The sequence below is a fragment of the Tenrec ecaudatus genome, chromosome 1, assembly GCF_050624435.1.
Source record: "Tenrec ecaudatus isolate mTenEca1 chromosome 1, mTenEca1.hap1, whole genome shotgun sequence".
Classification (NCBI taxonomy): domain Eukaryota; kingdom Metazoa; phylum Chordata; class Mammalia; order Afrosoricida; family Tenrecidae; genus Tenrec; species Tenrec ecaudatus.
Genome location: NC_134530.1, coordinates 193,729,415 through 193,756,752, shown reverse-complemented (window position 1 = coordinate 193,756,752; position 27,338 = coordinate 193,729,415). Strand labels below are relative to the sequence as shown.

Here is a 27,338-nt window from a genome sequence, read left to right as displayed (position 1 = left end):
CTTCTCCACAGTACTGTTCTTGGGATGCTAAAGGTGTTTTTGTGTTTGTCTTAAATACCAAGTGTTAATTATTTAAGATTCATACCTGCCTTCTCTCTAAGAACGTTGTCAGCGTCTTGCTAGTTGGGGGAAGCGCTGCAGTGGAACCCAGTCACCCTTCCTTCTAGCAACCCCACACACACCCCTGGACTTAGATCCACATTCGCTACCCGGACTCCATGGGCTCACTCACAGCCGGATTTGCATTGTCCTTCTCTGTTGGTGCTAAAGGTTTCTACTTTTCTGAGAGCCCAGGCTCTCAGGTCTCCATGCCACTCCCCACAAGAAAGCACCTCCCCGTCGGCTACCCTGGCCATGCCCAGCATCTGAATATTATTCCCCTCTTGCCAACAGCTACCTTACAGGGCCAGGCCTCAGGGGCCTGTGCCCATTTCTAGTACACAGTGACAGGCCTGGTCACCCCAAATATCTTTTCCTTCTCCCCTCCCACAGCTTAGCCTCCTCAGCACACAACACACAGAGGGACCCTTCCCGCGGCAGCTACGCGCAAGGACCGTTTCTCTTCCACCTTCAACCTCAGCTGACCCTCTGGGTCAGGGGGAGCTGAGGTCAGAGTCAGCCATGGGCTGAAGGTCAAAGCAAGGTCACCGACTCATAGGGCTCCTCAGTGCCACTGAAAGGCTTTCTTCCTGGTCCACACTGCTGGGAGCAGGCGCGCCCTGGCTGGGCCTCTGAGAATGGCGGGGTCAGCGGGAGGGGAGGTTAGGGAGAAACAGCAGGAGCAAGTCTGTCTGCATGAAAGCCGTGTTGGTTGGACCTCTTTGAATAAACCCTTGTGGGAAGCGGGGCACGAAGAGGTGATTCTCAGACCTGAGTGGATGACATTCAGGTATCAGCTCTGCCTCACAACTCGACTTGAAGGTGGGCAAGCCAGGGGCGCGGGGGAGCGTGAAGGTACCGTGGGTCCCATCCGCAAGAAGCCAAGAAGCGTGTGGTTCCCTGAGGCAGTGAGTCAGGTCGGTCAGAAGGACCCTCAGACAAAGGCAGTTCTGGGGCCTTCCACCGGTGAATGCCCTCCCAGGATAAGGACAGGTCTTACAGGCCACCAGCCCACCCGTTAGGGCAGGAGACTCTGAAGATGTCGCCGAGGAGAGAGAAGGAAGGTGTCTGTCAGTCAGCACACACTGTATACCCTAATCTGAGCTACTCGACCCCCTGACAAACACGGACAGACTGAGGCTCCGGCAAGCGTGGCCAAGGGCGACTGGACTCGGAAGCCCACTCTTTCCTCTGTTAGTCACGGTCACTGAGTCAATGTGGTTCTGAGACGGTAACTGGTGATGGCAGTAGAAAGCCCAGTCTCTCGCTCTCGGAGTTGCTGGTGGTTTTGAACTGCCGACCATGCGGATCGCAGCCCAATGTGTAACCACTACATCCCCAGGTTCCTTCCTCTCCCACATTCAGTCTTCCTGGTGAAGGAGGCGATGGCAGGAACCAGGTCATCTCCGAGTTAAATGGTGCTCCCTGTAGCTCAAGATGGTCTTATCAGCAGTTCTTGCTGCTGCCTAAGTGTTTGACTCACAGTGACCAAGTGACATCACCCCGCAGGAAACGGCTCTCCAGGTCTTTCTCCCATGGAGCCACTGTGTGGGCTCACACCACACACCTTTCATGAGCATCGGCCTGTGGGCTAGCAGCCAAGTGCTCAGGCCACACCGCCAGGGCAGTCCCCACGGCTCTCACGTGGCCGGGAATGAATGATGTCAGAGGGCAGACTGGGAGCTTATTGTGTGCCGCGCTATCTAGTGGAACGCCCACAGCCGCCCATGAGGAAAGGCAGGCGATAAGCGTGCCTCAAACTGCTTTCCTTTTCTGTAAAATGGAGGGAGGAGGCCTCCGGGCCTCGGAGGTCCCACGCTGACCTCTGGGGGATGAGAATCTGACCTCAGGACCTGAGCGACTGTGTCTGTCTCCAGAGGCCTCAGAACAGAACAGAGAGCTGCCCTCCTGCTTTTCCAACGAGGAATCTCAGCACAGGGAGGGGCACCACCTAGCCCTTGTGGGGTCAAGGACAGGCTGCGCTTGAGCTTTCTCTGCTCCTTGTCCACTGGATGTTTTGGCCCCATTGTCTTTATGCTTTGACTCCTTGAGGCCCATGAAACCGAACCAGTGCCTCCCCTCAAGGGGAGGGGAGGTCCAGTTGAGGCTGCAGTGCAGTCTAGTGCTGGGGGAGTCCCGGCTGAGGAATACCAATGCCGATGCCTTCATGAGGCACAATGACTCCAATTACAATGGACCTGACTATTCATCATTCCGTGAACACTTGTGGGGATAGAAAGGCCCAAGTGTTCCATCTAGCAAAGACACCTGCATTCAGTAAATGCACTGCTGTCACAGGAAAGCAGAACCGGGGAGGGGCAGGGGGGTGCTTTTTAAAGCATCAGAGACTTGCCTACCAGGATCCTAAGAGCCCAACATACAGATGACCAGCGGTGTCTCCTCTGAAGACCAGACTGTATGTCAGAATGGCCTCCACATGCCCTTAGCTACATGCCTGGCACACAGCAAGTAGTAAATCATTATTGAGTGAAGGCCTTTCGTGACCAAATTAGCCCTCGATGACTTTCTTCTTCCCTGGATTCTGACAAGAAATGGCTGTTGCAACTATTGATCATCCCTTCCAGAGCCAAAAAAAAAAAGGGGGGGGGGGAGAAAATCCAAGATTCAAGGAAACAATTAGTTCAAAGGGCTAGTAGACTACCATATATACTCGAATATAAGCCAACCTGAATATAAGCCGAGGTACCTAATTATTACCTGGGAAACCAGAAAAACTGATTGACTCAAGTATAAGCCTAGGGTGGGAAATGCAGGATGTGAATTAACACAGAGACCAGAGGGGAGAGACGCAGCCACAGACACATCCTTACCAGTTCAGCTGCCAGTGTAAGTGAATCACTATGGGTGCTTCTGCGAATTGGAGCTGTCCACGTCATAGGACGGCTCTGATTGGTTAGATGTGAGTAAACAAAGATTCAAAGCCCTGCAGTGTCAGCGGGACTTTGAATGAACAGCGGAGGAACGGCAATCACCTGTGAGATGTTACACCTCGCTGGGTTACCACTGACCTGTGTATAAGCCGAACCCCAGTTTTTCAGCACATTTTTTGTGCTGAAAAACTCGGCTTATACTCTACGATGCTCACCCTCCCGACACAACTGCTGAAGCCAAAGCGAGTGAACAAGTAAATATGGTGAAGAAAGCTGATGGTGCCCGGCTACCAAAAGATATAGCATCTGGGGTCTTAAAGGCTTGAAGATAAACAAGCGGCCATCTAGCTTAGAAGCAACAAAGGCCACATGGAAGAACACACCAGCCTGTCACGTGGTCCCGAAGGGATCAGTTATCAGGCATCAAAGAACAAAAAATAATATCATTGGCTGCACCCATCCATGATACAATCGCTGAAGACAAACGGGTGCATAAGCAAATGTAGCAAAGAAAGCTGATGGTGCCCGGCTACCAAAAGAGATAAGTGTCTGGGGTCTTAAAGGCTTGAAGGTGAACAAGTGGCCATCTAGCTCAGAAGCAACAAAGCCCACATGGAAGAAGCACACCAGCCTGTGCGGTCACGAGGTGCCAAAGGGACCTGGTATGAGGCATCATCCAAAAAAAAAAATACCATAGTGAATGAAGGGGGAAGTGCAGAGTGGAGACCCAAAGCCCATTTGTCGGCCACTGGAGATCCCCTCACAGAAGGGTTTAGGAGAAGAGATGAGTCAGTCAGGGTGCGATGTAGTACCAATGAAGAATACAGCTTTCCCCAGATCCTGGATGCTTCCTCGCCCCCACTACCATGATCCGAATTCTACCTTGCAAGACTCGATAGAGCAGAGGTTGTACACTGGTACATAGAGGAGCTGGAGGCACAGGGAATCCAGGGTGGATGATACCTTCAGGACCAGGTGTGTGAGGGGCGATACTGGGAGAGTAGAGGGTGAGTGGGCTGGTAAGGGGGAACCAATCACAAGGATCTACATGTGACCTCCTCCCTGGGATGCGGACAACAGAGAAGGGGGTGAATGGAGACTCCGGATAGGGCAAGATATGACAAAATAATAATCTATAAATTATCAAGGGCTCATGAGGAAGGGAGGAGCGGGGAGGGAGGGGGAAAAAAAGAGGACCTGATGCAAAGGGCTTAAGTGGAGAGCAAATGCTTTGAAAATGATTAAGGTAAAGAATGTACAGATGTGCCTTATACAATTGATGTATGTATATGTATGGATTATGATAAGAGTTGTATGAGGCCCTAATAAAATGTTTAAAAAAAAAAAAGCTGGTGATCTTGAGCAGCCGATACCAAGGGCTCAAGTAGAAAGAAAATGTTTTGAAAATGATGATGGCAACCTATGCACAAATGTGTTTGACACACTGGATGTATGTATGGATTGCGATGAAAGCCCCCAATAAAATGCTAAAGCAAAAAAAAAAAAAGAGTTGTATGATCTCCTAATAAAATGTTTAAAAAAAACAAAAAGAAAAACTCGGCTTATATACGGTATATGAATCACAGTCTGCACTACACTACCCTGAGACCAGAAGAAGTGGATGGTGCCCAGCTACTACTACCTTTGATCAGGACTATCATTGAAGTCCTGGACAGAGAGGGCAGGGGGGGAAAGTAGACAGAAATTCAAAATCACAAAAGGACCAGGCTTACTGGGTCTGATAGAGATGGACTAAGATTGTGGTCCTTAGACACCCTTCAAGGCTATACCCAAGCTGACAAAGTGAATACTACCACCAGACAGGAAGACATTCTCTCCAGAACAACCAACTCTGACCAAAAAGGCATCACTTACCCCAAGCCAGGAAGAAGGATGGTGGAACCCCAGGGACCCAGGGAGGAAGTAGGGAGAAAGCTGCAACTTTGAGGGGATCGTGGCCAATATCCTCAAACAATAGGTGTACAAGTTGTTGAAAGGGAGACTAATTGGTCCCGCAAACCCTCAATCAAGTTCCAGTAAAACATTTTTAAAAAGAGAAAAAGAAGAAATGGCTCAACCACCTATTTTGGCCCTTTTGAACTCAGCTTCTTCCAGCTGCCAGCTCTCCTGCTGTGTGTCGCTCATTTCCCCAACTGCAATGTAAACAATGCATTGCACCCAGAGGTCACTCACCAAATATTTGCTGACTGATTAGCCAGCACATAAACGGAACACACTGAATCTCCCGGCATAAGGTGACACTGAGTGTCGCTGTTGAATAGCAAGGGGGTGAGCCAGGTTCCCAGAAACCAGGGCCCTGCATGCTCCAGGCAAGAATTCCCCAGAGGACTCCCAAGTCATTAAAGAAATGCGCTCTCCTTGTCCACTTCGGATGCTCATGGCAGCTGGTCAGGCTTGCTTTCTCCCCATGGGGTGACGTCCCCCCCCCCACTTTTACTGCCCCCTCCCAGCAGCCGAGCATGGCCATTCTCACCAGCCCAGGGTGGGAGGAGAGCAGTCCCCTTCTATCCCACAAGCACTTTCTCAAGGGACCTCAGAATCCAGAGATGAGATGAGAGCTGCCTCAGGGAGGCTGACTCCTGGCTTCTCAGCAAGTCCTCATCAGGAAATCTCACCTTGGGTTTGAGGGTGGGCAGTGGTCAGTGCACATCTCTGACACCAGATGCCCCCGAGACAGGAGGTTGCCTGACCCTCATGGGCTCACGGGAGACCCCAGCTTCTCCTCAATTGACAGCGGTTCATCTCCAGACACTGATACTTTTTTGTTCGTTTTTTTTTTTTCTGTCAGAAGTTAGGTTTTGTTGATGCTGTTGCTGTGTTCTTGTTTGTTGATTTTCTTATAGAAGAGGTGTCACTCCACGCACTGGGGAAAGACCCTTTTTGCAAGTGGCCACCTTCCTCCAGGAACAGGCTGGACCAGGATAGGGGTGCACACATCACAAGACAAGCGAGTGAGTCAGCTGGGAGCCCTTCTTGTCCTCCAGCACCCTCAAGAAAGAAGGAAGACTCTAGCATGAGGCCACCTGTGGCTCTCCTTTAAGACCCCCAGTAGCCTCAAAGCAGAGGCTGACCTCGGAATACTCATGGCGGTCAGGTCTCTAATGGCCCTGGAGATGCTCTCCCCAAGATGTTCCAGTCCCATATTTGACCCTCTTCTCCCTTCCTGCCCTGACGTATCATGTGCTGTCATCGCCAGAACAGTTTAAGGAGCTGCTCGGAGGCGGCACGTTCAAGTGATGGGACCAGAGGGGTGTTCCGTACAGAGATTGGTGGTGAAATGGTTGATGGATTTTGATTAAACTTCACGTTCCAGAACCATATGGCTAGAAGATAGACACACATCAAGCCACTTCAGTCGCCACTCTGAAAGTTGCTCAAGGGAGAAAATAGGCTTTTATCAGGAAACACTAGAAGCACAGCAATGGACTCGTTCCGGTTTTGCATTCCCCAGAAAGCAGCCTATTCCCAAGATATGGACAGTCCTTTTCCAATGACCCCACAGGGAGGGCCCTCGCACCGTCACCACTAAGCACTTCCATTCGGAGGAAACACCAGAACCAAATCACTGATTACTCACCGACCACTCTTACCCGCAAATCTGGGATAGGCAGATGTTTGAAATCATCCGCATCGTTACATTGTCAAGGAAAACACCGAGATAACATAAACCCCAAACTTCCTCAATTCACTGCCATTGGGTGGAGTCCAACTCACAGCGACCCTAGCGGACAGGGTAGAACTGCCCCTGTGGGTTTCCAAGACTGCTTCTCTTTTCCAGCAGTAGGAAGCCTCGTCTTTGCTCTTGAGGAGTGCCTGGTGGTTTTGAATTGATGACTTTGCAGTTAGCAGCCCTACGATTAAGCCACTAGGCCACCAGTGTTCCTGAGATAAAAGAGACTTTATTCAGTATGGTGTCTGACATATAATAAGCACTCAGTAATATCAATTCTTAGTACCAACATAATACCTTTTTATTACTGTTCATACATATAAAAATAAGCATTTATGTAATAGAACATATCTCAAAATCTGTGTTGTTTAGTGGTTTTCTTATCCCTCAAAGGAGCCCTGGTGGCACTATGGTTAAACACTCAGCTGCTAACCATAAGGTGGGTAGTTCAAACCCACCAGTCAGTTATGTGGAAGCAGCTTCAGTAAAGATTATAGCCTTGGAAACACATAAGAGTCGCTATGAATCCCACTTATGGCAGTGGGCATTTTTCTATGGGGGGGGGCTCTTATCCCTTATCTTCGGGCCGTTATTAAATGAATGTCGCATAGCTGATGGAATCTTAGAATCAAGGAAATAAGTGGTGTTAATACTCAGCCCAGGGAATGGGAGCATCGTTCTTGGGAACAAGGATCCAACCATACCAAGTAGTTGCCTTCAGTCGGGCCACGGGGCTCGTGGGGTTAAAACAGAAGGGGGGCCTGAGAAAGAGGGAATGGACAAGAAGAGAGAGAAGGGGGGTGGCCCCAAAGCTGTAGGCAGCAGGCCTGAAGACACTTGGAAGGAAGACAGGAAAACTGCCAAGTGAGTGTAACCATCTCAGAGATAAAGAAGAGGCGACAAAGGAGGTCTATGCACCACATGTGTCACTAACTGAGGAGCTGGGGAAAGGCAGTGGTAGGGCGGCAGAAGGAAGGTCAATTCCCTTGTCTCCCCAGCACTGACCCTGAGGGTCTTGGAAGGAAGGGGACCCGGGTCTCTAAGGGCGGGAGAGGGGTATGCCTCAAGGTGGAACTAGCAGAAACCTTTTAAGGTGTCCGCGGGACAGGAGGGGTAACAAAGGAGGTCCCCACCCCCACCCTCAGGGATGGGGCAGTGAGCGAGAGAGCAAGCGAGCTGGGTCGCGGTTACCGGGAGGCAGAGCGAACAGGCAAAGTGGCGAAGGCGGTCAGGGGGCCCCCGGACCAAAGGAGGGCAGAGAAGCTCCGGATGCGGGACAAGGGGAGACAGACAAGGGGCCGGAGCCCAAACTGAAGTTGGGGATGTGAAACCGGGGGAGCGGAGTGCGCAGAGAGGAAGCGGGAGTGAATCGATGGGAAGGAGGCAGCGCCCCCCGGCGCAAAGGGCCCTCCGCCCCGGGCAGGTGTTAAGAGTCCGCCCGGGGAGCGAGGAGCCGCCCGGCTTCTCACCTTTGATGTCGTTGGCCAGCGCCTTCCACGTCGGGGCGAAGGCGATGCAGTGGCCGCACCAGGAGGCGAAGAATTCCACCGCCCAGGCGCTGCGGGAGCCCAGCACGGCGCCGCGCAGCGTGTCCGCCTGCAGCAGCGTCAGCGGGTCGGAGGGCGAGTACAGCGCCGAACGCCTGGCCGCGCCCGCGCCCGCCACCGCCATCAGCAGCAGTAGCAGTCGTGGCAGCGGTGGTCCCGAGCTCGGGCCCGCGGCTGCTAAGCAGCGGCCGCGCCTCCCCATCCTCAGCGGCTGCGCCCTAGGCCAACGACCGCACGCAAGTTCCCGACGAGTCGGAGCCTCCGCGGCTCCGCGGCGCCCCGGCCTCCGCCCGCGAGGAGGAGCCACGTGGCCCCGCCCCGGCCCCGCCCCACAGGCCCCGCCCCTTCCCGGCCCAGCAGGTCGGCGCAGTCCCCGCGAGCGGGCGGGGCCGGAGCTGGAGCCGAACGTCGAAGTCTGGGCCCGCGTGGCCATCCGCCCGCCCGAGCCGTCCAGGCCTTAGGGCCGCGCGCCCCGGCCCCCGCCCCCGCCCCGCCCGGGGCCCACGGAGGCTGAGCGCTCCGCGCACGGCTTGGAGCAACCCCCAGCCTCGTGAAACCAGGGCGGCCGCAGACCCGAGGTCTGCACCTTGGTCCCATGGTTGCTCCAGCCCTCGGAGGTTATTTGTCCTCTCGCAGCCCCCGTATCCAGCCGGGCAGGAATAAAATCATCCCGATTAATGCTGTTCCAGGCAAGTTCTTGGGATCCCACCAAAGAGCAAGGCTGTGTGAACTAAAAGCAGAGAAAAAAGAGGGACTAGTAATGATAACAACTCTCCAGTCCCACCACCTGGGCACTGCGCCACCTCACAGGGATCCGATGCGCCATCACCTCCTGGGGAACTAGCATCCCCAGAGGTTTGCAGACCCCAGTCAGCCGGCCCCTACCCACTTTAACCCGGGCCGGCTCCCTGAGGCTCTGTCGTGGAGCCGCCTCCTTCAGCACCCAAGTGTGGCCGTCCTAATAAGACGGCGAGGGCGGCAGATGTTCCATGCCTGGCCCTGCCCTAGAGAAATGAGGTCTTCCTATCCCGACCACTCCTTCGGCATGCCCTGTTCCTTCAATTGGGGTTCGAGTAGCCCGTACTAACTACCTCCTCCCACCACCTTCCACATCTAGCCCACCAGCCTACCCTCAGCTCTGTACGGACACTAAAATGTTTCCGTCACAGCTAACCTGATGAGTGGATCTTGTGTTCATGTGGACTGAGATGCTCACGGATTCCCCCAATGCTGTGTTATTTTAAGAGTAGAAGGTGCTTCTCAGTGGGTGATCTTTTTCCGTTGTGTCTGTGGGCACTCTGGGGCCAGATTTGTTACCCATTCATATTCATACATTCACTCATTTTCACCAAACAAACATTTACTGAGTGTGTTCTTTGTGCCAGGCAGTATTCTAGCTACAAAGAATAGGCAGCAAACTAAGCAAACTATCTACAGCCATGCATCATCTGTTTTAGGGGAGCTAGAGAGATGGTAAACAAGTGGTAAACAGGTGGTGACCAGTGTTAAGATGAAATAAAGTGACCGAGGTTCTCCTCGACCCGCACCAGTATTTGCAGGACCCAGCATAGCAGTCCAGGGAGAAGGCCACATGCCATAGGTTCACATATTGTAAAATTGTAAACCAAGTTGATAAGCTATTAGGTAAAATTTCTATCTTTTTCCTTTAATGCGGAGCCCTGGCTACTAACTGAAAGTTGGTGGCTGGTGCCCACCAGCTGCCCCACAGATGAAAGACAGGACATTCCTCCTCTGTAAAGATGGACAGCCTGGGAAACTCGACAGGGGGCAGGTCTCCTCTGTCTTCAGGGTCATTATATTCAAAACCAAAAGACCTGACCCGTTGCCAGCAAAGTGAGTGCAGTTCCTGGCAGCCCCATCATAATCTGGAAGGCCAGATGTACTCATCCAAAGCGAGTACAGGATGCCCATGGCTTTGGCTCCAGGAAGTCGGTACAAGGCCTCTGCCTTCCTCCTTTCTGTCCCACTTCTGCCCCACATGTCAAGGGACCTTGGACCCGCACCTGCAACGCCCGTGTCTGCACATGCAAGCTCTGTCCACACTTCCTGCAAATAGCCTCCCCTAAGCCACTCCTTGCCCCCTAAAGAGGATAGATCCCAAGAAGAGGCCCATAGTGTCTGAGAACTGACTTGATGCCATTGGGGCATTGAGTTCTAGGGGGCCGGGTACCCCTAGTATAAGAATAGGGAAGGGCAGGTATTTTGGATGGCCATGTCCTGTTGGGCCATAGAATCCTTGCTCGCTAGCAAAAGGGGTGGCCAGAAAAGGGCCAGAGAGCTTAGATCTCAAGGTAGAAATCTCTTTGTCCTTAGTCTTCAGGATGTGCTAAGGTAACATTTGAGCAAAGACTGGCATAAAATGTGGAAGGGAGGAAGCCTTGTGGTACTCTGAGGTTGCAGGAAGAGGTCTGGTGACAGTCTTTTGCTCCCTTCATGAGCGCCTCTCTTCTCTGCCCTGTGTCTTGAACTGTACAAAGAAATTTTGTTGGCCTATTGTTGGGTTAGCATTCCCCACCAACATCCTGACTGAGTACATTTCCATGGGAACCAATCCCCGCAACCCCACTTGCTTCCTGCCTAGCAGCCACATGGATCAGCCAAGGTCAGGGGCATCAAGATGGCTAGTCCTGGAGTCACCCTGTTTTCTAGGCCCTAAGAGTACTCCAGTGGCTGGTTCTGGTGCCAGTAAAAGTCAGTTGCCTTCAAATGTCTCTGTCATTAAACAATGATGTAGTTATCTTCCCAGGGTCCCAAGAATTAAGGAGATACATTCTCTTGAATATGCTGAACTTTTGGGGAAGATGGCCCAGATCATTCAAGTGTTCTTTCGTTCATGTATTTGTTTGTAGTATCAAAAACAGAAAAGAGATACATGGTGCACAGAGGGCCACGCCCCTGGCCTGCCAACTTTGTGTTCTCCCAAATCTGAGGAGGCCTCTGCCTCCAACATGCTCCCTCAGCTCCTTGGTCAGACCCATCTTCAATACCTCTCCAAGAGGCAGGCGATGGAGGTCCAGGAGCACCACTGCCTGCCTTGCTTCCGGCCTGGTATAATCCAGGAACAAATGAAGGTCGGATGATCAATACAGATTGTACTCAGTGAACATGGATCTAAATGAAATGTTTTCCTCTATGGCTGCCTGGAAGGAAGGTCTTCCAGAAGCCATATGCACAATTTCCCAATTTACCAGGCTATATTTCTTCCCAAAATCCAGGGAGTCATGTTGGTGTATAGCATTTGGGGCATACATGGAATAATAAATATCTGAAACTTCAAACAAACAAATGGAAAATAATTCAGATTGATTGGAGTGTGGTAGGTGGCTTGGTAATGGGACCAAAAAAGTAGGAACAATCAAACAAAAATCATTGCCATAGGATTGATATCAACTCATAGTGACCCTATAGGATGGGTCTCTGAGACTTTAACTTTTTACAGGAGTAGAAACACCCATCTTTCTTCCATGGATTGGCTGGTGGTTTCAAACTGCTGACCTTATGGAACATAGGCCAATTCGTAGCCCAGGCTCCTAAAGGCTAGGACAGAGAGTTGTCAAGCCAGGGCTTTGCAGTGCTTTAGAAGCGAGCTGTCCAACTTTTGAAAGTCTTGGAAGTCATTATTCACAGAGAATCTTGAAGCTTAAACTGATCAAAACAAGCCAACGGATGTGACCTCCAGTCCTCTCCAGCCTCTGTGGTCTGTGGGCGCTGCTTGGGAACCACGGGGCTCCATTTGAAAACACGTACCTAGATTTGACTGCAGTGAACCTGTGTGTCCTTTTGGCCGGTTCCAGGGATGAAAAGGTAACAGGCACAGACATTTACCTAGGAATCCTCGGGTGTGGAGAAGAGGCAGGGAGAGAAATACTGGAAGTGGGAAGACTCAACAATCTTTATAATACATCCTCTTTCCTGCTTTTCTACACATAAGCTGTTGGAATCCAATGAGACCATAATAATAGTAATAGTAATAGCTAAGCATGTGCACCTCCTGTTCTAAGCACATACAGATATTACTCATTTGACCCTCACCTCCAGTCTATGGGGCTCATCTTGTGATTATCCCAGTTTTTCCAGATGGGGAGACCGAGGTAGAGGGAGACCAACTGACTTTCCCATTTGTGAATCATTCGTGTGTTATAGGTGAGTAGGGGAGAGAGAATTTGGGAGTTTGGCAACCAAAAATGACATAGATGGTGAGAAGGATGTCGCTTACGCACAAATACAGATAATTATGGTGAGCAACAGAATATTGCTTGACAAAATATGTCACACGGTAGGAGAACATTAGATGACTTGCCACTCACTCATCTGCAATAAGGTAAGGATCCGAAAGGGTGTGTGCAGCAGGAAGGCAAGTGCCCAGGGACCTGGGTGTGGTGCCAGGGCAACTGTAAGAGATCCTTTGCCTTGACCTTCAGGGTCCTCCCAGATGAAGTTTCCCATAGCTGGGGGTGATTAGAAACCCAACTCGGAAAGGAAGATGGTTAAAGTCTGCACCAAATAGACAGTCAAGGGGTGGACTCACACACACTGCCATCAAGCCACTGCTGACCCATAGTGATCCTATAGGACAGGGTAGGACAAAGAGACTGTAACTCTGTCGGAGTTGAAAGTCCTTTTTTCTCTCAGAGTGGCACGTGGTTTTGAACTGCTGACTTTTCAGATCACAGCCCAATGAGAAACCACTACACCACCAGGGCTCCCTAAGAGATTTACTAAAGGTGCTGGATTAAAGGGCTATCATAGGGATATCTGCAGTGTAAGTGGAACAAACAAGACATAACGAGGTCCCCGGGAACTGGCCACATGAGATGTCCTTTCAGCACCCCTAGGCCAGGATGGGTAAGGCAGGTAGAAGGAGGAAACACTGATGAAAACTGTGAAGGTTTGGCACTGAGGAAGAGGGGCCACCCCACTGGAGTCACTGTCACCAAACATGAGCACTGTCAGGACTGCAAGGAAGCAGGGAGGAAAGCATAGGAAACCTAGGACATTTAGCGTTGACCCCTTGCTGCTTCAAGCCTCGGGTCTCTACCTGCCCCTCCCACTGGCCAATCGCACCTGAAGGCGGAGGATGGGGATGCTTGGATTATGTCAGCCAAAGAGGCTGGTTTCCGAGGCAAAAGGCAGGTTAGAGAAGGGAGGAGAATGAACAGTATCGAGTACAGTATCGCTAACCTGGGTCACGCGGGACCTTATATGAATGAAAAACAACAGCCATGCGTGCCTTTCGGTGAGCCTCTTGGGTGGGTGTGGAGGGCTGGGAAGCTACTCACCCAGCTGAGAGAGAAAGCCACTGGGAGAGGGCAATGATTCCTTTCCAGCAATGCATTCTCCTCTGCTCACAACCTCACAGTCCATCTGCCTCCTTCTGCATCTGTCGAGCAAACGGAGGCCCGGAAAGGTGAAGGGACTTGCTCACTGGCCACCCCATAAGGTAACGGTAGAAAGTTCTTTGATCAAGCTTTTCAACAGAACCATCGGAACACTGAGAAGGATCCACTCTAAGGGAAAGATCTTTAGAGAAGAACCTCATATTGAGATAGAGCTTCTTGGGAATAGGTTCCCTGAAGGACAAGCTCATTATTTCAAGTGGAAGCAAGATACAATGTTGGCCACTATTAGGAGGAAAGCTTTGGGGGGCCTTGCAAGTTATCAAATGTAGTCTGCATTGAAAGGCCACAGGCCACGTTGCTGAGCTGCTGAGGGGGCACCCAATCTTCCCCATCGAGGATTTGGGGGACCTTGCCAACCTGGTGGTACTGTGAGAAGAGTTATTTTAGGGAATTTTAGGGCTTAGGAGTAGATGCCCTACTTTAAAATATTTACTGCCAGGGTGTATGGGCCTTTAGCACATTTTTCATACAGCAGAGCAGTACACACAAGTATCAATGAAGTCTAATACTATGTCCATGAAAGAGCAGGATTCATCAACTCCATTCTCTCCATAACCCATGTTATTTCTTTTATACAGGTAAAATTGTCATAATGTAAAGTGGACATTTAAGGTGTACAATTCAGTGGCCTTTCACCCATTCACAACGTTGAACAACAACCACCTTGACCTGAGCTTGAGAACAGGACCGTCCCCAGCATTTGGCGGAAGATAAGGTGTGTAACGATGGCAACGGAACACTACTCGGCTCAGGGGGGGCGGGGGGAGGAAGTCCTGATGGGAGCCACAGTGAAGTTAGTCAATCACAACAGGACAATTATTCTATGGCCTCACTAGCATGAGGCCATAATGACAAGAACAACCAATTATAGAGAGACCAGTAATTACTAATAGTCACCAAGAGTGAGAAACGGAGGGAAAGAGGAAATTGCTGAGAAGTAGCGAATTTTTGTCTATGGTTATAGGAAAATTGGCACTGAGTAAGGGCGGTGGTTACAAATAGACTAATGCAACTATTACCCCCAAAGCTGCACACCTAGCCCCCAAACCACTGTTACACTGAGCCCATTCTGACTCACAGTGACCCTGACAGGATAGTGTAGAACAAGCTGGAAATCTTTACAGGAGCAGAAAGCCTCTGGTGGAAGCAACTGGTGGATTTGAACGGCTGCCCTTGCAGTTAGCATCTCAATGGGTAACCCACCAGGGCTCCTTTTGATACCACAGTGGGTACAGCTATTTCAGGGCATTCATTTGCTTAGTTTGGAGATTGAGGGCCATGGCTTCAGTGGGTCTGCACAGTCAGTTGGTCTAGCTTCTTTTGTTTAAGAGTTTCTGCTCTACCTTCTACTTCAGTGAGTAGTGCCTGGGTCTTACTTCCAAGGGGCCCGCTCAGTATACAATGGTTGTCACTATTTGCCTGGAGCCACAGAGAGAGGAGAGCCGGGACTCTGGAGAAGGAAACTGTTGATTTAATTACCTCTCTACACTACAATCTCCATTGCTATGAGACCAGAAGAAACAGCTTTTACCTGGCTACCACTATGGATTTTTTTGGTCAGGGGATTCATAGAGCTCCTGATCAAAAGACAGATCAGAGTAGAGCAGAGTTTCAAACTTATATGGAAACTAGGGTTATTGAACCCTTTGAGACAGCGGGAGTGGGGGGGCGTAGGGGCGTGGAGTTTGGCATGGGTGGGGGCAGGGCTGTGGTAGTTACATAATATGGCGTCATTTGGGGGTCTCAAGAGTGAAGGGGCGGCGTTTGGCCTGTCAATCAGGTCATAACTTGATGACCTCATTTGGAGGCGCTGGAGAGAGAACTAGCTCCTTGGAGGCGGGACACAGGTTCTCTCCCTGGGAGACATTGCAGCTGATAAGACACAGGGAGCTATGCTAGTGTCCTGAGCTGGAGAAGCCATGTGGAGCCCCTGGCTGGTGCTGAGATGCTTACAACACCACAAGATCCACAAGGTTTCCCACCCACTGGCCTGTGATCATCCTGCATTCGGCATCATTGCATGTGTTTCATGAGTCTGAAGAGGACTTTATAGACTGGTATCAGACATATGGGCTAATATCAGACTATGGACTTGATCTGGACTGGGCTGGGATGTTTTCTCAATCGTCAATTGCTCTTGTATAGAAACCTCTTTCATACAGACACAGAAGTGTCTCTATGAATTTGTTTCTCTAGTCTACCTATACTAACACAGGGCCTGCTTCCCTCCTTCCCCCCCTATCCCGGCACTCCCTGGGGCCTCTTAATGCCTGGAAATAATCTTCTTTGAACCTTGAACCAAAATGATCCCATGAAGCCATCATTAAACTAAGCAATAGTTTAGCCCAATTACTAATGTTTGCATCAAGGCCAGCACACTTACAAAGAATCACCTATATGAGTGTAAACTGACAAGAGTTCACATAAAGCCCAGAAGAGCGCTTTAGGGGGCAGGACCTAAATTAATGATGAAACAATATGGGTAAGGAGACACTGGTGACATGTGAAGTGTGTGACCAGTGTTACCGGGCCCGTTCCTGTGGAAATTATATGAACGTATGTGTGGTTGTGTATATTGCCACCCAAAATAAAGACAATATCTATTTAAAAAGAACTACAGCGCAGTCAGTACTTCCTTTGTCGGTCAGCTTTGGGAGTTGCAGCAATGCATGGGTGTGTGGAAGAAGGATGGGAGGGACAAGACACGCTGGAAAAGGACAGTCCCTGTGGCTCCGATGGGGTCCGCCTCTACCCTACAGGGTTGCTGCAGTCGATGAGCCCTTGATGGCATCAGCATGTTAGGCTCTAAGCCTTCACCCCAGTGAGCGCGTTTCCTCTTACATGGGATGGGCTCAAGAGTGCCTGTTCGTGGGCATAGTTCTTGTCGGTGAACGCAGGTGTGATGACATCCTAGTCAGCTGTGCCCCCCCCCGCCCTCCCCCACTGCCCATGGCTCTCTTCCCAGTGTTTGGACAAGTCCCAGCCCCCGACACAGACGTTACCAGTCCAAGCTGAGTTTTTAAATTCTGAAATTTATATTTTCCTTAAATTTAAAATATGATGGATTCCTTGGGAAGGGGGCAGGTAGTGGGGGTGGAAGGATGATAACAAAATCATCCTTAATGAAAAGTGGAAGGTTGGTACCTTATTCACCACTGAACGAGTGTTGGGAATTTTGCTGATTTTACAAATCACACAGAAGTTTCTATGGCTAACTGCTCCCTCAGTGTAAAGGCTCAGCCAGGCTTGGGTGTGACCAGAGCTTGCAGTCAGAGTAAGGACGCACCTGATGCCAACCACCCACCTGCAGAAAGATGTTTTGGTTGGTTTTTTCCCCAATCTGGAATTCAGAATTTAGAGAAAGAAAGCTCCTGGGTGAACTATCAGGAGGAAAGATGGCTCTTGTGGACCTGAGCAGAAAGCTAACAATAATAATACCCTATTTCAGAGACCCATTACAATGGCTTATTATGGGCCAAAGGGTTTGGGAGATCAACAAATAACACACTGTCTTCCCACTCATGTAAGGAACAAGCCAAGGAAACAGAGATTAAAACCTCTCATCGTTATTATAGATAAACATGACGGGAGCCTGTGGCTTGGACGTGCTTCTACAAAGCATTTCTAATACTTCACCCTATAATTAAATGTACCTCGTAGACAAAAGGTCTTTCCGCGGTGGGGGGTGGCTGAGCCTGTCTGGTAAGCAGACAACACTCACAAGAGAAAAAGGAGGCCAGAGGCATGCTCCCTGCAGGTTGGTGGATCTGAGACACAGAGCTCAGCAAGGGCCCCTCTCTGTTGCTTTGCCTAAACCCACCAATGGAGTTACTTGTCTGCCCTCCGTGCACCGAGCAGGGATCAGAGAGAAGCTAGAGCGTCCCTCCTCTAGGCTGATTCGCGGGTGCGATCCTGCGATTATTTCCCTGGGCAGCACTGAGTGTTTTGCATATTTTGTCTCACTTCATCCTCAGAATGGGAGCCCTGGCGGCGTAGGGGGTTATGTGTTGGGCTGCTAATCACAAGGTCAGCAGTTCAAAGTGACCAGCTGCTCCATGGGAGAAAGAGGAGGCTTTCTTCTCCTGTAAAGAATCAGAGAGACCCACAGGAGCAGTTCTGCACTGTCCCATAGGGTCGTGCTGTGTCATCATCAAGCAGATAGTAGGGAGTTTGGTCTGGTTTTGGGAATCGTCAGAACAATTCCATAATACGGTGGGGTGTTTGGAGTCTTTCTCTTCTTTATTTTAGCAATGGATTGTGGGAAAATGTGATTTTTCTTTTTATCTTGACATGAAAATACTTCCATGTCCCGTGATCTAGAGTTTTCTGCATAATTGCTTGCGAACTCTGACTCAGCTCTCTTCCATCATGTTGTAAAGGTCAGGGGGTTGGGGGGCAGCCACAGACTAGCAGGGAAATCGTTTATCACCGAAGTCAAAGCTTTCAAAGGCGGCCGGTTTTCCCCTTTCCAACTGTTTGTCTCCATGGTCTTTTAACGGTTCACGAACGTAGGGGCGTGTTGGTGCTATTAGCAGCGTTTGCTTCTGGCTATTTCTTTCTCCAGAGTAAACTCCTCCCCTCTGTAGTTTGCTTCTTGTCGTGTGTGGCTTGCTCGTTCCTGCCTGATCGCATCCACGAGCTCTGCTTTCAGTTTTGCTATCTTTTCTCACTCTGAGTGTTAGACTGGGCTGACTAGGGAAACAAATCCAGAGGGGTTCAAGTGTGTGTAAGAGAGAGCCGCACGTCAGAGAGTAATTGGATGTTAAGAAACCGTCCCAGCCAGTCCAGCTCAAGTCCATACGTCCCATATTAGCCCCTAAGTCCAACACTAGTCCCAAATCCTTCTTCAGATTCACACAGTCACATGCAATGATGCAACATGCAGGAAGATCACAGGCTGGCGGGTGCAAAGTCTTAAAGTCTTGTGAATCCAATGGCTGTGCAAGAATCTCAGTTCTGGTGCGGCTCCTCAGCTCAGTCTTTATGTGGTCCTCCAGCAACCTGAATGTCTCAACAGCAGGAAAGTGAAGGAGAGAGAGAGAGAGAGAGAGAGAGAGAGAGAGAGAGAGAGAGAGAGAGAGAGAGAGAGAGAGAGAGAGAGAGAGAGAGAGAGAGAAGAGAGAGTAACCCACCTCTTCTGATGGCAGAATCGAGAGAGGAAGTTCCCAGAATCCTCAGGAGAAGGCCACACCCACAAGGAGGCACTCACAGGCGTGACCAGATTGATTGGCTAGACTCCACCCCTACGCTTATTTACCAAATGGACATGAACTTATGTAACTACCACACTCCGTCTAAAACATCTTGCTTCGATCTGTTTTGTCTAGTCTCTCTGTCTGGGTCTGAAGGCACCAGGCTGTGATGAGGGAGCAGATGTGGTCTGGAGACAACAAAGGTGTTCGTTCGTTCACTTGTGTATCCCCAAAGCCCATGTTTACCCACTGATCTGCACTGTCCTCCAAGCTATCTGCGAGGGCCTTCTTGAATGGACGAGGTTAAGATGAAGCCCTCCAAAAGTAGTAGTGTTGGTCAAAATGACTCTAGGGCTGTGTGCCCTACAGCTAGACCTGTGCAAACGTCTACAGCCCAATCTTGGGCTACCTGGTCCCCCACTGGGGACGAGTGACAGGATACTACTTCCGGTAGTGACTTACAAACTATTCTAAGGATGTTCCCATGTGCAAATAAATTGACCGCATGTATTACAACAGGACATCTCAATGTATAAAGCCTCGCTGATCATACAGGGCAGTTCTAGCTCTTAGAGGCTATGTCTTTGTCTTATCATACAGCCAGTAAGCATAGTGAGCTGGACATATTAATGACACAAAACACTGTCTGAGATAGAGGGGGGTGAAATCCAAGCGGTTGCCCTTTTGTTAATCCGGGTAGACTAGAGAAACAAATCCATGGACACTCATATGTGTATAAGTGAGATTTTTATTCAAAGGGTAGTTGTACATTAAGAAAGCATCCCAACCCAGTCCAGATCAAGTCCATAAGTCTGATATTATCCCATATGTCTAATACCAATCTATGAAGTCCTCGTCAGGCTCACAAAACACATGCAGTGATGCTGAAAGCAGGAAGATCACAGGGCAATAGATGCAAAGTCAGTGGTGGTGGAAGCAGCTCAGTGCTGGCAGAGGTCTCCATGTGGCTCCTCTAGTTCCCAGTGCTGCATCAGGGTCGGTCCATGCTGTTTCTCTTCAGAGATGTCTTGCAGGAAGTGAGCAGAGAGAGAAAAGTGTCTCTTGCCCCCAAGAAGGAAAAACCAGATTACCCAGAATCCTTAGGGAAAGGTCACGCCCACAGAGAAGCCTCATTGTCTATGACCCTATTGACAGAGTAGACCCCACCCTTTCACTCTTAATCCTCTTAAGTCCCAAATTGACACCAGATTGTGTAACTACCCCACTCTTTATGCACAGACACCACCCATTTGTCAGTGGAGGCTGTGTGTTGTCATGCTAAACAGGTTTCAGCAGTTTCTAAACTAGCAGCTCTCAACCTGTGGGTTGTGACCCCTTTGGGGTTCCAATGAACCCTTTCACAGGGGTTGCCAGATTCATAACAGTAGCAAAATTACAGTTATGAAGTAGCCACGAAAATAATTTTATGGTTGTGGGGGGTGGTCACCACAACGTGATGAACTGCATTAAAGGGTCGGGGCATTAGGAAGGTTGAGAACCACTGTTCTAGACTAAGATGAACTAGGAAGAAAGCCTATCAGTCTATTTCTGAAAATCAGCCAATGAAAACCCCGTGGACAACGATGGTCTAAACTCCAACTGCTCATGGGAACAGAAAGACCAGGCAATGCTTTCCTTCCTTGTACAGAACATTGCACACAGCAGTATCTTCGCTTTATCGGGATAGTTTCCATTTACAATGCGCTTCATCCCTTTCTGAACAGTTGAGGGTCGATCTGGTATTGTTTTCCTTTACATGAAGAACTTTAGAATGAGTTTTCTTAATGTTGTTTTATCTGAAAATGTTTTTATTAACCCTAATTCTTGAAAGATATTTTCATAGGATGTAGGAATAGGCAGGTTTTTGTTCGTTTAATTTTAGCACTTTAAGAGTGCTTCTGATGAGATGTCAGAAGGATTCTATATTGTTCTATTTATGTGCCCTGTCCCTGCTTTTGCTTTACATTTGTTTTTAATAGTTCACCTCTCATCTGCTTTGATCATATTTACCTTGTGCCATGTTGATAAGCTTCTTGAATTTTCCACAGGCTGTCCATGAGGCATTTAGGGAAGGTTCAGCCATTATTTTTCTTTCTTTTTTTAAAAAAAAAGCTTTTTATTAGGGGCTCATACAACTCTTATCACAATCCATACATACATCAATTGTGTAAAGAACATCTGTACATTCATTGTCCTCATCATTTTCAAAGCATTTGCTCTCTGCTTAAGCCCTTGGCATCAAGTGCTCTTGTTTACCCCTCTCTCCCCACTCTCCCCGCCCTCATGAGCCCTTGATAATTTATAAATTATTATTTTGTCATATCTTGCCCTGTCCGACATCTCCCTTCACCCACTTTTCTGTTATCCATTCCCCCAGGGAGGAGGTCACATGTAGATCCTTGTAATCGGTTCCCTCTTTCCAACCCACTCTCTCTCTACCCTCCCAGTATCACCACTCACACCCCTGGTCCTGAAGGTATCATCCACCCTGGATTCCCTGTGTGTCCGGCTCCTATCTGCACCAGTGTACAACCTCTGGTCTAGCCAGACTTGCAAGGTAGAATTCAGATCATGACAGTTGGGGGTCGGGGGGTGGGTGAAGAAGCATTTAGGAACTAGAGAATGCTGTATTCTTCATCGATGCTACATCACACCCTGACTGATTCATCTCCTCCCCTAGATCCCTCAGCAAGGGAATCTCCAGTGGCAGACAAATGGGCTCTGGGTCTCCACTCTGCACTTCCCCCTTCATTCACTATGGTTAGATTTTTTTGTTCTGATGATGCCTGATACCTGATCCCTTCCACACCTCGTGATCGCACAGGCTGGTGTGCTTCTTCCATGTAGGTTTTGTTGTTTCTGAGCTAGATGGCTGCTTGTTTGCCTTCAAGCCTTAAGACCCCAGACACTATCTCTTTTGATAGCCGGCCACCATCAGCTTTCTTCATCACATTTGCTTAATCACCCACTTTGTCTTCAGCGGTTGTGTCAGGAGGGTGAGCATCATAGAATGCCATTTAATAAAATAAAGTATTCTTGCATTGAGGGAGTACTTGAGTGGAGGCCCAATATTCTTCCGCAACCTTAATACTAAACCTATAAATATAGACACATACATCTATTTCCCCATCATCATATATAAATATATTTGCATATGTACATGTCTTTGTCTAGACATCTATAAATGCCCTTGGTCTCTCAGCTCTTTCCTCTATTTCCCTTGACTTTCCTCCTGTCCCACTATCATGTTCCGTCCCCACCTGGGTTTCAGCAATACCTCTTCATTACATTACCCTTGATCATGCCCTACCAAGCCTCCCACACCCACCTCACCACCAACTTGGATCACTTGTTCCCTTGTCCCTGGGTTTGTTAACACCACTTCCTTTACCCCCGCCTCCTCCTATCCGATTTCCCCCTGGAACTGTCGGTCCCGTTGTTTTTCCTCCAGATTGTTCATCCAACCTATATTATTTAGATGGACCTGCAGAGATAATAACATACACAAAATCAAGACAGAGCAAAACCAAGCAACAATATACAACAAAACAACAACAAACCACTGACAATGAACAAAACCAAACACAAGAAAGAAAAGCTTATAGTTAGTTCAAGGATTGTTTGTTGGCCTTTAGGAGTGTTCTCCAGTCTAGTCTGTTGGGGCACCACACTCTGGCCTCAAAGTCCACCTTCAGCATTCCCTGGGGACCTTGCCACTCCATTCCCTTGCTGTTCCACTGTACTCCCCCAGTGCTTTGCCTCGGTGTGGTGGGATCAGGTTGGGCACAATTCCCACACTGTGTCTCCAGTGCTGTTCCCCGCAGGGCCATGGGTCAGTGAGGGACATCATGTCTCATAGTGGGGCTGGCAATGTGGTCCTCTCTGTGGACTAGCTGCTCTAATTGGGGTCATTGTCTTAAAGGCCTGGTGGGCCAGGATGTGTTCCACTCTCTCCTACGCCCCTTCATCAGCTCCCGTGTGCTCCGATCAGATATGTCCCTCTCCCGGAGCTACAGATTCAATACCGTCCTTTGAAATAAATTCTTCTGGGGGAGGGGCAGGTGTCCACTTAGTATTTGGTACTGGGGCCAGCCCCCCCAGACCTCTCCACTGGTTTCCTACTCCATGCCGCAATGTTGCATTCAGGGCACTGGGTTGAAGTCTGGTCCCTCTTTCCCTGTAGAGATATAAACAATATCCTCCCCATGGGTGGGTTACGCCCCATGCCCCCGCTACCCATTTCTTCCTTATTTTAATCTTTTTTTTCTTTTCCCCACCTCCTCCCCAGTTGTCTACCATGTGCATCCCTGGATTTGATCTGGTCCCTGCCATACTACACAGTCCTCACCCCAAGAATGTTTGTATACAGTAGCTTTTCCCCTATGCCCCTTTTGCATTTATTTTAACACTTACCTCAGCGAGCTCATTTTGTACTTGTCTTTTGTGCCTGACTTACTTCACTTTAGCATGATCTCCTCCAGTTCTTCCCATGCCGCTATGTGCTTCATACGTTCATCACTGCTTTTTAGTGATGCATAGTACTCCATTGTATGTATATACCACAGTTTTTTTAATCCAATCGTCAGTTGATGGAAATTTGGGTTGCTTCCAACTCCTTGAATTGTTAACTGTGTCGCAATGAACATTGGAGCACGGATGTCTGGCCTTGGTTTGTTTCTTGCCTCTTCTTGGTATATGCCCAGAAGGGGGATTGCTGGGTGATATGGTAAATCAATTTCCATCTGTTTTAGATATTGCCAGATCGATTTCCATAGTGGTCGTACATACTTACCAGTCCACCAGCAGTGGATGAAAGTTCCTGTCTCCTCACAGCCCCTCCAACACTTGTTGCTTTCTGATTTTTTGAATTGGGCCACCTTTGAGGGTATTAGGTGGTACCTCATTGTTGCTTTAATTTGCATTTCTCTTATAGCTAAAGACCGGGAACATTTTCTCATATCTTTGCTAGCCATTTCTGCCCCTGTGAAACTTCTGTTCAAGTCCTTTGCCCACCTCTCAAGTGGGCAAATAGTTTTTTACTTTTTAAAAGCTAGCAGAGTATTGTAGATTTTAGTAATAAGGCCTTTGTCTGGTATGTCATTGCTAAAGATGCTTTCCCAGTCGGTTGGCTCTCTTATTACTCTCTTGGTGAATTCTTTCAATGTACACAGGTGTTTTATCTTGAGTATATCCCATTTGTCAATTTGTGCCTCCTCTGTGTTTGTGTCCTTCCCTATTTCTGATAGCCTATGTATTCCCTGTTCCAAAGTTCTCAAGTTGGTCCCAATTCCCTCATTGATGGCCCTAATAGTTTGGGGTTTAACTTCAAGGTCTGTGATCTACCTGGAGTTTATTCTTGTACATGGAGTGAGATAAGGGTCTTGCTTCATTTTTCTGTGGGTAAATATCCATTTTCTCCAGCACCGCTTGTTAAAGAGGGCATCTGCTTCCAATTTGATATTTTTGGGGCCCTTATCAAAGATCAGTTATCTGTATGCTGATTATTTTATTTCTGGGTTTTCAGTTCTTTTTCATTGGTCTGAGTATCTGTCATTGTACCAATACCATGTGGTTTTGACCACTGTGGCTGTGTAGTATGTGCTAAAGTCAGGTAAAGCAAGCCCTCCCACTGTGACCTTCTTCTTGAGGAGTTTTCTACTAATTCTGGGCTTCTTCCCTCGCCATGTGAAGTTGGTAATCAGTTTTTCCATTGCCTTGAAGAAAGATGAGGGTAACTGTATCGGGATTGAATTAAACTTATAAAGCGCCTTTGGCAGAACTGACATCTTTATTATATTGAGTCTTCCAATCCATGAGCATGGGATATTCTTCCATTTGTTGAGGTCACTCTTGGTTTCTTGTAATAGTGTTCTGTAGTTTTCCCCTTATAGATTTTTTTTTTAGTCAGGAATATCCCTAGATATTTCTATTTGTGTTTGGCTATTGTGAAAAGTACCACCTTTTTGATCCCCTCTTCTGTGGTCTTATCCAATGTGTATAACAGTCCGATGGACTTCTGTTTGTTGATCTTGTATCCTGCCACTCTGCCAAACTCCTTTATTGCTTCCAGTACTCCCCTTGTGGAAATTTTGGGATTTTCCATATATAAAATCATATCATCTGCAAATAACGATAGTTTCAGCTCTCCCTTCCCCAGACGAATACCTTTGATGTCTCTTCTTTGCTTTATGCTGTTAGCTAAAACCTCCAGCACGATATTAAATAAGAGTGGGGACAAGGGGTATCCTTGTCTGGTCCTCTTTTTCAGTGGGATTGTGTTAGTCTTTTCCCCATTGACTACCACATTGGCTGTTGATTTTTCATATATAGCTTGTATTGTCTTGACGAACTTTCCTTCCATTCCTATCTTCTCAAGTGTCTTAAACAGGAATTGGTATTGGATGTTATCAAATGCCTTTTCTGCATGTCATGTCGTGTCTTATAGTTTTTCATGTCAATGTGACGAATAATACAATGGTCTTTCGTATGTTGAACCATCCCTGCATCCCTGGTATGAATCCCACTTGGTCATGAGAATTATCTGTTTTATATACTTTTGTATTCTGTTGACTAGTATTTTGTTAAGGAGTTTTGCATAAATGTTCATTAGGGATATTGGTCTGTAGTTCTCGATTCTTGTGGGATCCTTGCCCCGTTTGGTATCAGAGTTATACTAGGTTCCTAGAAGGAGCTCAGGAGTTTGCCAGCTTTTTCTATGTCAGGAAGAGTTTGTGTAGGATTGGTGTTAGTTTTCCCTAAATGCTTGTTAGAATTCTCCAGTGAAGACATCTTGATTTTTTTTGTTGGTAATTCCTTGATAACCTTTTCTATTTCTTCTATTACTATGGGTCTGTTGTGATTCTTGACATCCACTGAGTATAGTCTAGGGAGGGATTGTTTTTCCAAGAATTTGTCCATGTCTTCCAAATTGTTGAATTCATTGGAGTACAATCCTTCATAGTACTGTGTAACTATCCTTTTAATTCCATTAGGGTCTGTTGTAATGACCCCTCTTTCATCCCTTATTCTTGCTTTGAAATTTGTTCCCTCCTTTCTTTGATTAGGTTTGCCAGTGGTCTATCGATTCTGTTTATCCTATCAAAGAACAAATTTTTAACAGTATTAATTTTTTCCATAGTTTTCTTATTTTCCCTCTCCTGGATCTCAGCCCTGATTTTTATAATGTCCTTTCTTTTGCTATTAGTAGGGTTGTCCTGCTGACTCTGTTCTAGTTGTTGTAAATTTTGTGCCAGCATATCAATTATGAGTCTCTCTTTCTTTCTCAGGTGTGCATGTATTGCTATGAAACTTCCTCTGATGACTCCCTTTGATGTGTCCCATAAGTTTTGGTATGTTGTGTGCTCATTCTCGTTGGTTTCTAGAAATCTCCTAATTTCATCTCTGATCTGTGCCAGTACACACTCCTTTTGCTGTAGAGAGTTATTCATCCTCCAATTGTTTGCTCTTGTTTTCTTTGTCTTCCTTTTGTTGATTTCCAGCCTTATAACAGTGGTCAGAGAGAGACATCTGTATGATTTCAATGTGCTTAAATTTATGTAGATTCAACTTATGCCCCAGCATGTGGTCTATCTTCGAATATGTGCCATGGGGACTTGAAAAGAATGTGAATTTTTTTTTTTTGTATTTGGATGAAAAGCTCTGTAAATATCTATCAGGTCAAGTTGTGTAAATGTGGTGTTTAGATCTCTAGCCTCCTCGTTGAGTTTTTTCCCTGTGATCTATCTTTCTCAGAGAGTGGTTTGTTGAAGTCACCCACTCTCATTGTCGAGTCTGTGATTTCATTTTTAATTTTTTGGAGTGTTTGGTTGACGTATTCAGCGGGTCTCTCATTCGGGGAATATATGCTTACATGCTTGGTCGTTCTTCGCCTATCATTCTCTTGAGCATTATATAGTTTCCCTCCTTTTCTCTTTCTATGGTTTGCACTTTGAGGTCAATTTTATCTGAGATTAGGATTGCAACCCTGATTTTTCTGTATTGCTGTTTGATTGGTGGGACCTTCCCCAGCTTTTGATTCACAGCCTATTTTTGTCTGTAGCCTTGAGATGTGTCTCCTGTAGGCAGCAGATTGATGGGTTGTGTTTTCTAAGCCATTCTGCTAGTCTCAGTCTTTTAATACCTGAGTTCAGACCATTAATATTGAGGGTTATTATCTCCATCTGAGGACTCTGATGTCATCTTATACCTTTTGTGTTGGGAGTTTTCCTATTTTCCTTTCTCATTAGAATGTTGTGCATGTGTGTGTATCATTCTTAACTTCTTGCCATCCGTAAGCCAATGCTATTTTGGTGTCTGTTTTCTCTTTGTTGCCCTCTGGGTGAGGTTATTCTATGTGGTGGTCTCTTATTTATGCTTGGTGAGTGTTGTTCTTCTGCCCATACTGGGTCAGCAAGGGCCTTTTGTAGGGCTGGGTTCTTCTAACGTGTACTTTGAGTTTTTGCTTGTCTGGGAAGGCTTTTACTTCTCCATCTATCTTG

The 27,338-nt window shown here is 48.0% G+C and overlaps 1 protein-coding gene across 1 annotated transcript in view; it reads right to left on the bottom strand.

Moving 5' to 3' along the window:
* Positions 1-8,513, bottom strand: part of QSOX1 (quiescin sulfhydryl oxidase 1) — a 42,587-nt gene extending 34,074 nt beyond the window's left edge. The window contains exon 1 of the mRNA XM_075528039.1: positions 8,151-8,513. Coding sequence (XP_075384154.1) covers positions 8,151-8,430 — 280 coding nt within the window. The 5' untranslated portion in view covers positions 8,431-8,513. The remainder of the gene's footprint in view (positions 1-8,150) is intronic.
* Between the last annotated feature and the right edge of the window lie 18,825 nt (positions 8,514-27,338).